At 32.0% G+C, this 15,517-nt stretch overlaps 1 protein-coding gene and 1 long non-coding RNA gene across 2 annotated transcripts; both read right to left on the minus strand.

Annotated features, from left to right (window-relative positions):
- Nucleotides 1–8,230: 8,230 nt before the first annotated feature.
- On the minus strand, nucleotides 8,231–10,868 carry LOC111985894 (cuscuta receptor 1). Its single transcript, XM_065761084.1, has 2 exons — nucleotides 10,706–10,868; nucleotides 8,231–10,548 (listed from the first exon to the last, which is right to left on the minus strand). Exon 2 carries the CDS (start codon nucleotides 10,307–10,309, stop codon nucleotides 8,336–8,338), a length of 1,974 nt encoding a protein of 657 aa, XP_065617156.1. The 5' UTR covers nucleotides 10,310–10,548; nucleotides 10,706–10,868; the 3' UTR covers nucleotides 8,231–8,335.
- Nucleotides 10,869–11,096: 228 nt separating this feature from the next.
- Nucleotides 11,097–14,446, minus strand: LOC136062245 (uncharacterized). The gene is made up of 3 exons (XR_010624047.1): nucleotides 14,265–14,446; nucleotides 13,722–13,796; nucleotides 11,097–11,290 (listed from the first exon to the last, which is right to left on the minus strand). It is a non-coding gene; the product is annotated as an uncharacterized LOC136062245 (long non-coding RNA).
- Between the last annotated feature and the right edge of the window lie 1,071 nt (nucleotides 14,447–15,517).

Genomic DNA, 15,517 nt, shown 5'->3' on the forward strand with positions numbered 1-15,517 from the left:
AAGGTTAAACAGAACTCGAGTTTTGTAAACTCGAGTTCGTAAGATTTCCACATCAACGGCTTTTGCCAGATCAGCGACTGGATCTCGAGTTTAAAAAAATCGAGATGCTAGTATTATATATTGTTTCCAAACCGGGCAACTAACGAAATCCTTTGTATATTATAGTTATTTAGCAAGGGTGTTCTGATTTAAGAGAAGAACTGTTAACCTAACATTAATAGCTTCTCTCTTTCATCTATACTCGACAGTTAAGCCCCTCTCTCACCTCGAATCCACCTCTCTCCTCTATCTCCTCCTCCTCCACCTTAGTTTTCTCATAAAAACCAAATTGGCCAGAGAACCACGGCCACATGCAAAAAGGTTGCAAATTAATAAGTTTTTGAACAAGGGGAACTTTCATAATGTGAGTGATTGGGCTAGACTACATCTCTTTGAGAAGGGAGAAGTTTATGCTCGCAAAAAAGGTGTGCGCGTCATATTAACAAACTTTGAATAGGGGACATAATTTATAGACCTCTGATTGATGGAGATATTGTGTTGATTAATAGGCCTCCGTCCATTCATCTGCACTCCCTTCTAGCATTATCTGTTAAGCTCCTACCGATAACCTCAGCACCTTCTATAAACCCACTTTGTTGCTCCCTTCTTCGTGGGGATTTTGATGGTGATTGTCTTCACGGCTATGTTCCTCAATCAATTGATGACAGGCTTTATTACTCTGCATGTGGCCGTGATCCTCTTGCAGCTATGGGGTTATTTTATGTTTTTCATTATAATATATTGTAAAATAATTGATATAAGGTTATTGCAATTGCAATGATAACTTTGTTACAAATATTTTTCATTGCAATAAATTGTAAAACAATTTAGGACAAGGATTTCCTACACACATTTTATTGTAATAGATTGTAAATAAATGAGAAAAATAATTAAGATCAAATTATTTCGACGATATATTTATTGTAATAGATAATTATTTAATGCTTTTCATTACAGTAAATTGTAAAATAATTGATATAAGGTTATTGCAATTACAACAATAACTTTGTTACAAATATTTATCATTGCAATAAATCTTGACGGAAATGCCTTAATTGAATAAATTTAAAACTTAGAAGACTGAAATTATCGAAAATAAAGTTAGGAGACTGAAATGAAATCTGAAGAAACTTAAAGGGTCAGTCTTACATTTTAGCCTAAATATAATACACACACACACACACACACACATATATATATATATATATATATAATTTCGTATTATATTAATAAAAAAACACGTTTTGAATAATAATTGCCATTTTCGTTGTATGGAATGAACTGTAAGAATAAAATTTTATATTAAAAAAAAAAACATAATGAAATTTTATAAATATGTGATATGTATCTAATAGAACAATCATGTTGAAGTGGCTTGCGTGTGGCTTGAATTGCACAAGCCCATGTTTGTTTAAGTTGGTCCACTATTGACCGAATTCAACTAGGAATATAATTCCTAGTGATAGCCGACCTTTATATATATATATATATATATCAGTTTGTGTTGAACGGCAATACATAGAGAGAATTAGAACAATTCCTAAAAACTAGCAGCAGCCGCATAAGAAGAAGAATAGTATTTTCTTGTCTTGTGGGTGAGAGAGAGTGCTAGGGTGTAATTAGGATTTGAGTTTCTTGAAAGTGTTCTTGTGCACTATTGTATCTCCCTATATTTTTATAGTGAATTTCTCCGTCGTCTTCGTGGAGGTAGGCAGTTTGCCGAACCACGTAAATTCTTGTGTTATTGTGTGTGCTTGTTATTTAATTTCCGCTTATTTACTGTTATTGATTGAGTCCTAGGGTGCTATCTGCACAACAATGGTATCAGAGCAAGGTTAGGATTCAATCTTTTGAACACAGAAAGATGTCAAGTAAAGTATGATGTACAGAAGTTTTGTGGTAAGGGAAATTTTTCTCTTTGGCAAAGGCGGATGAAGGATCTCCTAATTCAACAAGGAGTTCATAAGGCTTTACTTGGGAAGGAGAAGAAATCGGAAACGATGAAGGATGCATAATTGGTAGAGATGGATGAGAAAGCAGCTAGTGCTATTTGTCTCAACCTAGGTGATGAGGTCATTCATAACATCCCAGAAGCAAAGACCGCAAAGGAGGTTTGGGAAAAACTAGAAGGTCTTTATATGAGAAAGAATCTGACGAACAAGTTGTACGTGAAGAAGCAACTGTATAGTTTGCATATGAAGGAAGGTTCAGATCTATTGGAGCATCTCAACACGTTTAACATGTTGAATACCCAATTGTCAAGTTTTGGGGTGAATTATGAGGACGAAGATAAAGCATTACTCTTGTTAGCGTCGCTTCCTACTTCTTTTGATCATCTAGTGACTACATTGATATACGGGAAAGAGACTATAGTACTTGATGAGGTGACTAGTGCTCTCTTGTCACAAATAAAAATGAAGCAAGATGGTGATGGTTCTCAGGCTGATGGACTTATTGTAAAGTCTGAGTCAAGCAATAGGGGCAGAAGTAGGTCAAGAGGATGGAATTCCAACAGGAACAGATCACAGTCTAAATCACGTGCAAAGAAAAATGTAGAGTGCTTTTATTGTCACAAGAAAGGGCACTACAAGAATTAGTGTAAAGAGTTGAAAGAGCATTTAGAGGAGAAGAAGAATGTAAAGAAGCCCCTAGAATCAGCTAGTGTTGCTGAAGAAACATCAGATGATAATGAAATTGATGCAAATTTACTTTCAGTTTCATCAAGTAACAATGTTCTATTGGAATCTTGGGTTTTAGATTCAGCATGCTCATATCATATGACTCCAAAGAAAGATTGGTTTGACTCGTATAAGCCTTACAATAGTGAAATGGTCCAAGTGGGCTTGCATGTGGCTTGAATTGCCACAAGCCCATGTTTGTTTAAGTCGGTCACTGTTGACCGAATTCAACTAGGAATATAATTCCTAGTGATAGCCGACCTATATATATATATATATATATTAGGTTTGTGTTGAACGGCAATACATAGAGAGAATTAGAACAATTCCTAAAAACCTAGCAGCAGCCGCATAAGAAGAAGAATAGTATTTTCTTGTCTTGTGGGTGAGAGAGAGTGCTAGGGTGCAATTAGGATTTGGGTTTCTTGAGAGTGTTCTTATGCACTATTGTATCTCCCTATATTTTTATAGTGATATTTCTCCGTCGTCTCCGTGGAGGTAGGCAGTTTGCTGAACCACGTAAATTCTTGTATTCTTTGTGTGTGCTTGTTATTTAATTTCCGCTTATTTATTGTTATTGATTTGAGTTCTGGGGTGCTTTTCATTACAATAAATTGTAAAATAATTGATATAAGGTTATTGCAATTACAACGATAACTTTGTTACAAATATTTATCATTGCAATAAATCTAAAACTGATAGAAATTCCTTAATTGAATAAATCTAAAACTTAGAAGACTGAAATTAGGGAAAATAAAGTTAGGAGACTGAAATGAAATATGAAAAAACTTAAAGGGTCAGTTTTACATTTTAGCCTAAATATAATATATATATATATATATACACACACAGATTCACATATATATATATATATATATATTCGCATTATATTAATAAAAAAACATTATTACGTTTTGAAAATAATTGCCATTTTCGTTGTATGGAATGAAACTGTAAGAATAAAATTTTATATTAAAAAAAAAAAAAACATAATGAAATTTTATAATCATGTGATATGTATCTAACAGAACAATCAAAATAAATTTAAGATATAAGTCAATTAGTTCTCTAATTACGAATCTATCATTTATAAAACATAGACAACCAACAAGTTAAAATTTTCAAGAGCCAATATATGTAAAATGATATGATATTATTATTATTATTAAATCCTCATTTGCAATCATTGACATTGGAATTATATGACCCAAAGTCAATTTAAACAAATAAATTATTTTACCAAAATAAATAAATTGATAAATAAATTAATTTACCAAAAGTCTATGTAGGCACGCACATGTAAACGATTTGAAAAGTACAAGAGATAATTAATTTTAAGCTCTTTTTTTTCCCTTGAGAATGAGATAAGTTTAAGCTAACTAAGGTGAAGTAATATGATTTAATTTATCTTGGACTGCACAAAATCTTTATTTTCTTTTTTAAAAAATAAATAAATATATATGTGTGTGTGTTATATTGAGAGAATTTTTAATTCCAAAGTAATGGAGATAAGTATTACCATGGAAAACATAAAGCAATAGTGTGCATGTCCATAGTCATAAAATGGACGCAATAAATAAACATTTTAAGTGTCCCAGAAGTATTTCCTAAAAAATTATAAATGGTAAGAATTATTGATTTTTTTTTTTTTAAAGAATTAGAGATTAGATCTTAAAATAATAAATAAATCTTTAGTATGTCTAACTTACCATAGTGTTTACCATAGTATTTACCATAGTGTTATGTACATTGTAATCTGTGGAAAAATTAATGAAAGAATTATATATATATATATATATATGGGTATGTATATATATATATATATATATAATCCCAAGTACAAAGAAAAAGAGAAGCACCATACCTATCAATCATAATATTTTGTTTCCTCTTCCAAGGTATTCTGAGAAAGAAAATATAAATTAGCATAGATTTAGATGAGGTTAAAGGATTTTAGGAGGCAAAAGACTTGTACTAAAACAAAATATGGAATTAGCAAGATAGTAATGTTTTTCGATGTGATGGTTGTGATATGGTGAACTAAGGTCAAGGAAAATAACCATTACTCAAAAGAAGAAGTGGAAAACATTTACAAAACCCCAAAATTAAACAAAATATAGGGAAGATCGAGAGATTGTTAGCTCATTGAAATACTTACCAAATTGTGATGATGGATTTTTGTTGAATAACAATCTCTGATCGAAGAAATCCCATCTCAATCTCAATAAAGAAAGTCCAGAATTTATTGGTGGGTGTATTTTCTTTGTGGGTGTGTTTTCTACTACTTTGTTCATATGACAATTTATTTTGTCATAATGCACTTTGGAATAATTTAATGTTCATATGATCGTTCAAGAGAATGTGTAAGGTCATATATTCATAATGCAATATTGGATTTTTTTTTTAATGACCAATATTGAGTATTTTAATATTTAATATGTTCAATATTAAATATATATAATGGTAAATATATTGGAGTTTTAATATGGATTGATGCTAGCAAAGTGGTATATTGAGGATAATCCCACAATTTGTAGCTCTATGTCACATGTTTGATAAAATGCTTACGAAAAGAGTTAACAAAAAAAAAAAAAAAAAAAAGGATGATATGTCTGTTGCAGAATTCCTAGTTTTTTTAAAAAAAAATATTGATAAATAACATATTTTATGACTACATGTTTTCAATGATAGTTATAATAGCATTATTATAGTTGGTAAGTTACATGTATTTAATTATTATTTCAGAATGTGTAAAGTCATCTTTAGATAATTAGATATTAATATTTTAAGAAAATATGTCATCTTAAAATAACCAACTGATGGGAATTCCACATGGAAAAAATTACTTGCAAGGTCAAGGGATTGAAGGAAAGAGATGTGGGGTGATATGGTGTCTAGCAACTTTTTGTTTTGCAAGTCCATTCCAATGACTCTTTGGTGTTTGTTGCCACAGGTGACCCCCACCACTGGCAAAAATGAAAAGATTCATTTCAAGTAGCCAGGACACAGAGAGGGCTATTTATGTGGGACTTGAATTCGAGAAGTGCAAGTTTATCAGTTTCATTTGGAAGTATGGTAGCTAAAGAAAATTTTAAGATTGATATGGGGAGGAACAGAAGAAAGATGGCACAGACGATTAGTGAAAAGAGTGGTGTTGTCATTACTAGATGCCAACTGGGAGGAAGAAAGTTGCTGCTCTAGAGAGATGCTAAGATAGGTAGGGAACTCTCACACGAATAATTGAGAACAAACTAAACAATCTTTTAGATGGGTACTGCTCATATAATTGATCTCTAATTCTACAAATGATGCGGATTTGATGTGAGTCGTCTGCTTGCTCTATTTTACAGTTCATAATATATATTGAAAATTTTCCATGTAAGTTGTCAACTGCTGTTATTTTTGAGTTTTAATTCTATAGTCAGTTTTTTTTGCTCAAATTATCCCTGAGGATTAACTATATTTTAGTTTTAACCCACATTTTTTCTTATCTCATATTCAGTTTTCCTCAATTTCAATACCTCCAATATTTAAAAAAATTTTGAAAGATAATGTACCTCATAAAATTCTCAACGAAAAAGAGTAAAAGTTAAAAATATAGTAATAAACACCAAATTATCTATGTCATACTATGTAATAAAATAACATATTATCTTTACATATTATCTTTATAATGCAATATGATAACATATATAAAATCAAAGAAAAGAATAAATTAAGATAACAACTTAAAAACACAAAAACTAAATCACATTAACCTAAAGTAAAGTTCTAAAGAACACAAATATTAATCAATTTAAAGTAGAGATGCAAGACAAACAATCTACCAAAAAAGAAAAAAAAAACTGAGAGAGAGAGAGTGAGAGAGTGAGAGAGATAACCTTTTTTGTGTAGGAAAACTATGCATAAAATGGGAGAAAGAATTGCAAATTTATAATAAATAGATGAGAATAAGAAAAGCGAAAAAAAAATGAAGATAATGAGATAGAGGAAGATTGATATTAGTAGTGGGGGGATGAATAGGTAAACGGAGGGGAAATTTTGGAGAAAGTATAACAATAAGTTGAGAATTAATAAGAAAAAAAAAAAGAAAAATAAGGGAGAAAAAAGGAAATGAATGGATGATGTGGCTTAACTGGAGTGTAGTAACAATAAATGTTACGCTTCAACTTTTAAATATAAATATGCAAAAATAAAAATAAAACTAAAAATCTATCTCTCTTACAGAATTTGTCATTTGTTTGTGTAGCTGAGTAAAAACTAGTAATGTCCCATATGGGCAAACAATCTAGGCATGATCAGTGGCGGCACTATAACTTAATCAGGGGGTTCAAATGAACTCCCTGACTTCAAAATATATATATATATATATATGTAAAATATATATATTTTTTTGTTAGTTTAATACCTTTAATTTATTCTTAAAAATATTTTTTTGCACAGCTTGACTTAAATCTTGCACACCTATATTACAAGTATTTTCGACTTTAAGAGTAAAGAATACGTGTTTGTTAATTGTAAGTGTAATTCTTTTTTATAAATTTATATTATATGCGTGTGAGTGTGTCTAATATTGATTGTGTACATTACTTTTTGTTATAATGTTATTTGTGTAAATTATGATGCATATGGTTATTTGTGTGTACAATATAAATATAATATAACTTTATCATAGAGAGGGTTTTTTTACATGTGTGTGTATTGTTATTATATTATAATAACTTTTGTTATAAAGTAAGTAAAATTCAAGAAAAAAAAGCTGACCAAGGGGGTAACACCATCAAAAAGTTGACGTCGTTATGGCTGAAGGGAATAAGACAAGTTGACGATCTTGAAGCTGACGGTCTTAGTGAAACCTTGGCTTGGTCATCACACATGAGTATATAAGGAAATTACTTGTATCTCATGCTTAATGTTAGAATCCTACAAGGAAAGGATTCTGTAATATAAGCTCATTAGGTTTCCTATAAAGAAAGGACTTCTAGCCCAAGGAAGAGATGGTCAACCCTCTATTATTAAAAAAACTTTAATACCCTCACAAATCAAGGTACGCATAATTAATCCATCTCTAGCACCCTAGAATTGTAAGAAGTTCTAACTTGACCTTCAGAGGGTATTTGGCCGGCACCACATCAGTGCTCTCTGTTAGGTCTTCTCTTTTCTTTGTGCAGGTGACGTTTCCAGTGTACGAGTAGTGTATGGCTCACTGGTGATATTTTCAGCATCATCAAATTGGTTTCTTCGAATTTCAACAAATATGAAACTAAATGTATCTATTTACTCCCTCCAAAATCAAGCTTTTGGATTTTTTATTTTATTTTTTTTATTGTTTCACATTTATATTTTCACAAAATTTCAAATGCATTTCAACAAAAACTGATTTTGATATGATTCTAAACAAACTTGATAAGTTGATGTAAAGTAAAATAGTTCGAATTTGTTTTGTTTTGTTTTTGGTTCATCTTCCATCAGAACTACCCCTATTATATTATGTAGTTCGCCAAATACCCTCATTTGATATTTGAAATCATTGTCATTTATTCATAGCTATAGCCTATAGATACAAAGGTTTCTACCATTAGAGTTTTCAGAAATAGATGTCTTGGAAACCAATCAAGCTAATTATACAGACCACTAGATAACTTACGCAAAGTATCTAGCACAAAATAATAACAGGAATAAATGCGATCCTCAATCAAATTGAAGCACCATTGTTGCCAATAAGGATTTATATAGAGAAGAGAAATAACTCCCAGGCAGAATATGATAAAAGACACCGAAAAGCTGACAAAGAAGACCAGAGGATCAATTTTGTACCATTTCTCATCACTTGCATCTGGTGTCGGGGTGGAAGGTGAATCATCTATGCTGGTGCAATTCTTCAATGGTGGTCCACAAAGAAATGGATTTCCTATATAACTGTTAGCATCAAATGTCCCAAACTGTGCTTTCCCATCTGGAATTCTACCAGATAAATTATTGTAAGCAACTGTGAAGACCTCCAAAAAATTTAGTACGATTAACTGGGGTGGGATTTCTCCACTCAAACTATTGTGAGAAAGGTCTAAGCTTTCTATTTGAGTCAAGTTGGAGAATGTCTTTGGAATGGAACCTGTCAACTTATTATAAGATAGATTTAGTGCATGGATCGAAGAAAGCATTCCTAATTCTGCTGGGATTAAACCTGTTAGATTGTTACATGAAAAATCCAATCCAGACATGAAATCAAGAAAGCCACCTTTGTAGGAGTTAGTCCTGTTTTTTGTTACAAAATTTGCTTCATCTTGCTCACACAAAGCTTCCTGAATATGAAATTCAAAATTCTTCGCTAAGAGACTTCCATATGGGTAAGATGGATCCCACTTCAAAAAAGCAAAACCTCTATCTTCAAACCTAAAATCATCGAGCCCACGCCCCCCAAAGGTGATGTATCGAAAGCAGTTAGGTATTGACCCAGAAAAGAAATTACTGGAAAGATCTATTAAATTTAATTTGTTCAATCGACACAACTGAGTTGGAATGTAGCCACTTAAGGAGTTTCCTTTCAACAACAGAATTCTTAAGCTCGAAACTGTTCCTAGTGCATGGGGAATGGTGCCTGACAAGTTGTTATAACTAATATCCATTGTCATGAGAGTCGGTTCCATTGTTAGATTGAAAAATTCTTCTGGTATAGATCCTGAAAAGAGGTTCCCTTCTAAATGTACATGCTTTAAGCTTGATGCTCCTGACCAGGAAGGCAAAGATCCTGACAGAAAATTATGAGAAAGGTCCAAAAAAATAGGCGTTTTTCCTTCACATTGCAAATGACCTCTGAACAAATTATTCCGCAAGATGAGCGTTGATCCATACGTTTCATTGCATATCCAGCGGGGAATCGTACCAGACAGATAGTTGTTGCTAGCATCCAAATATTGCAGGAGAGTGTATTTGTATAATAAAATTGACAAAGTTCCAAAGAACCTATTGTCATTGAATTCCAGAAGCATCAACCTAGTTAAGTTAAACTGGGTTGAGATTAAATTCCCTTGAAAATTATTATATGATAATTTCAAAGCCATCAATTTCAAGCAACCTGCAAACAATTCTTGTGGTACCACGCCTGAGAAGTTATTAACAGACAAATCCAGCCTCTCCAAGAGACTCATGTTACCAATTGAGGAGGGGAGATGACCTTCAAAAGCATTTCTAGACAAGTCTAAATTCTTTAGGTTGGATAGGATTTTCCCTATACCTTCTTGAAGCTGCCCTTCAAGTTGATTTTTTGACACATCTACCGACGAAAGACTGTCATTAAGATGAAGTGGCAAATGAAACTGACCAAAGAAAGAGTTATTCTTCAGATTGACATATTCTAGCCTTGTATTGTTTTCAAGCAACCAACCAGGGAACCGTCCTTTCAACTTATTGTGAGAGAGATCAGCAACTTTCAGGTTGTACTGGTGATGGAGAAATGTTGGAAGTTCACTAGAGAGCTTGTTTAGGCACCCTGATAGGATGAGGAACTGTAACTGAAACGAAGGCACCCAACCTGAAATTTCATTTATCTGGAATTTGTTGCCATCACATGTGAATCGAACTAGTTCAAGCATGGAGTGATTAGCAAATGAGCTGAATGAAAACAACCCATCAAATTTATTAGAACCAAGATCAATGTACTTAAGGGATGTCAGGCTAGCTATCCAAGACGATGAAATATTTCCAGTGAATTTGTTTCTAGAGAGGTCTAACAGTTGAAGAGACGTCAAATTGTTTAGGCAAGGAGGAAGGGTCCCTTCAAACTTATTGTGTGCAAGATCAAGCTCTACAAGTTTATTCAGTTTACATAAACCTGGAAAAAGGAATTTAATCAATATCCAACACCATTATTATTATCATTGTCAATATCTTTCATTAATTAGTTTCAATTTTTGCAAGCATTAATTATATCATTACAATTAATAGTCACAAACTGTCATTGTCAAATTTTAATATTTAACAGTACTTACCTTGTCTTGGTAAAGAGCCTTTAAGACTATTGTTACCCAAAGATAAAGCCTTGAGAGATGATAGTACCCCTATTTGAGAAGAAACAAATCCATTGAATGTATTCTCACTCAAATCTAAAATCTCCAAACTGCCGGAGGTTGCCAAACCTATGGAGCAAAGGATAAAGGACGATTACCGAAAACATAAAACAGATGGTTGCTATAGAAGGCAATTTAACCCTGTATCCTCAACTTCTCTGAAGTAATAATCAGTCACATATGTTGTTCTATCCTATATAAAATATACTCTTTGAAGAGTCCCCAATTAGCAAATTTTTGGTTAAATCATTGTCAATATCTTTCATTAATTAGTTTCAATTTTTGCAAGCATTAATTATATCATTACAATTAATAGTCACAAACTGTCATTGTCAAATTTTAATATTTAACAGTACTTACCTTGTCTTGGTAAAGAGCCTTTAAGACTATTGTTACCCAAAGATAAAGCCTTGAGAGATGATAGTACCCCTATTTGAGAAGAAACAAATCCATTGAATGTATTCTCACTCAAATCTAAAATCTCCAAACTGCCGGAGGTTGCCAAACCTATGGAGCAAAGGATAAAGGACGATTACCGAAAACATAAAACAGATGGTTGCTATAGAAGGCAATTTAACCCTGTATCCTCAACTTCTCTGAAGTAATAATCAGTCACATATGTTGTTCTATCCTATATAAAATATACTCTTTGAAGAGTCCCCAATTAGCAAATTTTTGGTTATGTCCTACAGATAATGTTTTATTAGGCATACCTTTATCTCATTTCCTCATTCTGGTCAAATTTAAAAAAAAAAAAAAAATTCTTATAGTGCATTAATTGGTCTCTGTTAAGTGTTACAATTACACATAACCTAATTATATTAAGCAAGACCACCGCGCACCCTTAATACGGTGGTCTCTCTACAAGTATAAATGATTGTGGAGTGTGGGGGCAAATGTCAAGGTTCAAATCTCAAAGAAAGAGCTTCACACACATATACACTTAGATTAGACTAGAGTAGAAATTTTATCTTGTATTAAAAACAAACATATATATATATATATATTAAGAAAGATCATTCATCTTTTATATATATTTTAAAAAAAAAAGTTTCAGTTTGCTCAACTAGTAAAATCTCTAATGGTTGAATAATAAATCTAGGGTTCAATTTCTGCCTACACCAAAAACCAATTGGTGTTTGGATCTAATAATAAAGAGCTATTATCAAGAACAGATGTCATAGATTGAAACTGTCTCAAAAAAAAAAAATTAGCATGACTTTTTTCTTTGATTTTTCCTAGCATCACCTTAATATTCTTGTTTGGCATATGTTGATATGGATTGCTCTACCCTGGCTCAAAATCCCTCTAAATATCATTATGTTCAAAAATGTAAAAGAGGTTCAAAAGAACAACACAATTTGCAGATTGCTAAAATAAAAGGAATATTATACTGATTACTAATAAAGATGGCATAGGAAATACAAAGGGTGAAGCCAATTGCAGAGTGCAACAAGATTCAATCAAATTTTAGGAGGGTTTAACTAATTGTATCAAGAAACCTCCAAATTGATTTAAGTAGGAAAGTAAAACGAAGTATGAGCAAAATCTTGGCTTACCCTGTCGAGAAAGAGGTTGGTGTATGTTGATATGACTTGCATAAGATGCACCATGTGCACTAGAAGTGCATCACATAGGATTACAAACGAACCCAGTGCCATTTAATGCACAAAATGTAGTGATCTATTTGATCATTTAATTAATATACTGAGTATACTGGAATTACGGTTTCAACCATGCACACGCTTTTTTTTTTTTTTTTAATTTCAAGAAAGATCACATATCACGTTTACTTTCAAGTTAGAATTGATTGATAACATGTTTTCCTATAAATAATGTGACAATTGATCCCCAAAGCCTAAAAGACCAGTTTCACTAGGTAAGGGGTGTCTAGCCCTTTCTCACTTTGTTACTTAGCATCTAACTATAGATTAAGGGTTCTAGATTAGTATTTATCCATATAATTTTACATTTTGTAAAATGTAATTAGGACCAAGGTCATATAAATCTTCTCTTAGATTGTATCTAGGACCCAACTGTTAAGAACCTATTGATTCCTAATGGGAATGGGTAAAAATTGTAGAAAAATGTATGGAAATTTTAAGGAAATTGGCCTAATTTAAAGTAGTCATCCTAGCGATAAAGAAATATCAAGAGAGAGACGAAATATGTGTATATGTGTATATGTGAGTGAAGCTCCCTCCTGGAGACTTGAACCCCGACCTTTGCCCTCCACACTTCACAAGCACATACTTGTTAAGTGACCATCACACCATGGGTGTGCGGTGGTCAAAGCTTACTTTCAAATCTAACTAAATGAGGACCATTTCAAACTTTCAAATCTATATTAACTGGTATTTATGATGGCTTTAACATATCAAGTGAGTTTTAGAGAGAGAGAGAAAATAAAGTTGTCGCTAGGTAGTAGATATAATATTTAGCTATATATTTATATGACGGTAAATTCTAAACAATACACCAATATTGATTAGTACTAATATATATCAATCCTTTGGCCAAACTAAAATAATCTCCGATATGAAATTTACTCCCTTTGTGTGTGTGTGTGAGAGAGTGAGAGAGAAAGAGAAGGAGATTTGGATGTAAGGTTCTTGAGAGAGTCTTTGTCCCTTTATTGTAATATGTTACTATTATATAATATTATAGTTATTATTATCATTATTATTATTATCGTTATTATTGTAGTGAAGTTCTCCTTGTCCACCATGGATACCAATAATGTAAAATTCTTGAGTTTTCTGTATGTCCTTGTTAATTTATTTTTGACTTTATTAATGTATCTTTGATCTTTGAATCCTGGAAGTGTCATTGCACAACATGCTACATTTATTTTGTGAACATGTAACTTAATGATAACAGCCCAACCTTCTATTCCCAAGAGCATAGTGTCTTATGAAGTCTGAAGAAATTTTATTACCTTGAATAGGCAGAAAACCGTCCAGGAAATTATCACGTAAAATTAAGACCTCCAAGCTTCGTAGATTAGCCAGGTCTGCGCCGTAATTAGTGAAACACATGACAGACAAAAAATTCAGTAACATGTTTTTTTCACATGAAAGAAAGAGTCAGTGATGCTTTATTCTATTTTTATGAAAACGCAAGACAAGGGAAATATGTGGAATTTAATTAAGATGGACAACGAGCCTATAACTAATGAAGCAAAAGAATAACATGGCTTTTCTGAATCATGAATGTTAGAGATATATTGACCCAATAGCTTTGCCCAAGCCTAATCCTTCTTCACTCTCATATTATGGAAAAAGAATTAAGAATTTTAAACTTCTTCCTCTTCTACTTGATTCTAGTTTACATCCAGGACTCCGAGACGCGTGGGAACTTAGCAAAAGCCCCATGCAGTCTAACGTTTTACTTGTTTATTACCTTTATATTCTCTTGAACCCAGCCAAGCAGAGCATTACGATTTGAGCGCAAGAACAATTTTACATGTATGGACATATACCTGTATTTTGCAGTCGACCTTCCATTCTATTATGATTCAGGTCCAGGGATTTAAGGACTGGTAGTGCACCCAGATCCCTTATAATCTCTTTATTGAAACGATTTTGGCTTAGGTCTAGCTGCTTCAGCTTCGTCAGCTTGGACAAACTTTCCGAATCTGAAAGTGCTTGAAGCCAGTGTGGCAATCATTCATTAGAGAACACAAGGACAAATGATACAGGAATAAAATATATGAATGAATAGTATTAAAATCCCGATTGTCCTAAAAGTATCTATTGAGATGGTTTGGACAAACTTTCCGAAACTGAAAGTGCTTGAAGCCAGGGTGGCCATCATTCATTAGAGAACACAAAGACAAATGATACAGGAATAAAATATATGAATGAATGGTGGTAAAATACTTATTGTTCTAAAAGTATCTATTTAGATATGATAAATTTAATTATTTAATCATGTTTTTTTAACAAATAGAATATAAATAAATAAATATTTATTTCTTAATTGAATGTTCGAAAAGAAAGGAAATGAGTGGAATAAATTTTTTATTTTTTCTTTGAGAGTACAACGAAAAATCAAAGGAAATAACTGAATTTTTTTAAAACAATATTATTATTATGTCATCTCTTTAATAAAAATTGAGAACATTTATGAAAAAAACATGTGTACCTTAGAGACTTCCTTTTATAACTTGGTTACAATTTTTCATTCAACTCTGAATTCGCGTTTTATGCTTATTGTTTATCTTACTGATTGCTTTAATCCATTGGATTATTATTTGAGCTAAATATTGTACATCTATCTTTATTAAAAGTCTACCATTAACCTCATTATAAAATTCTATGTTTTTATTATACTTCAAATTCAGAAAATGGTATAGCAATGAACCTATAAAGGCAATTTTGTTGCAAAACTGACCTGGTCAGAATAATCTATCCGAGTTGCACACAGAATGTAGGAAAACCGTTGGGTTTTATGGGGTTTATCGATTCAATTGCATAAGTAGTCCAATTAAACAACCGAACCGACTTAGGTACCGGTTCACCAAGATAGTGGTCTAACCAATCGACTGATCGAGCCAGGTTAGGTCTAATAATTGTACTTAATAGAGTATAATATATAAAGTAAATTTACTATTATACTCTTGACATTTGATTTGTCTTTTATCAAAACAGGAATAGAATCAATATTTCATTTTCATTTCATTAACTTGTTTCTTTTCGTTTTGGAGTGAAATTTCATTAACTTGTTTCATGA

The sequence above is a fragment of the Quercus suber genome, unplaced genomic scaffold (assembly GCF_002906115.3).
Source record: "Quercus suber isolate HL8 unplaced genomic scaffold, Cork oak 2.0 scaffold_395, whole genome shotgun sequence".
NCBI classification, from domain to species: domain Eukaryota; kingdom Viridiplantae; phylum Streptophyta; class Magnoliopsida; order Fagales; family Fagaceae; genus Quercus; species Quercus suber.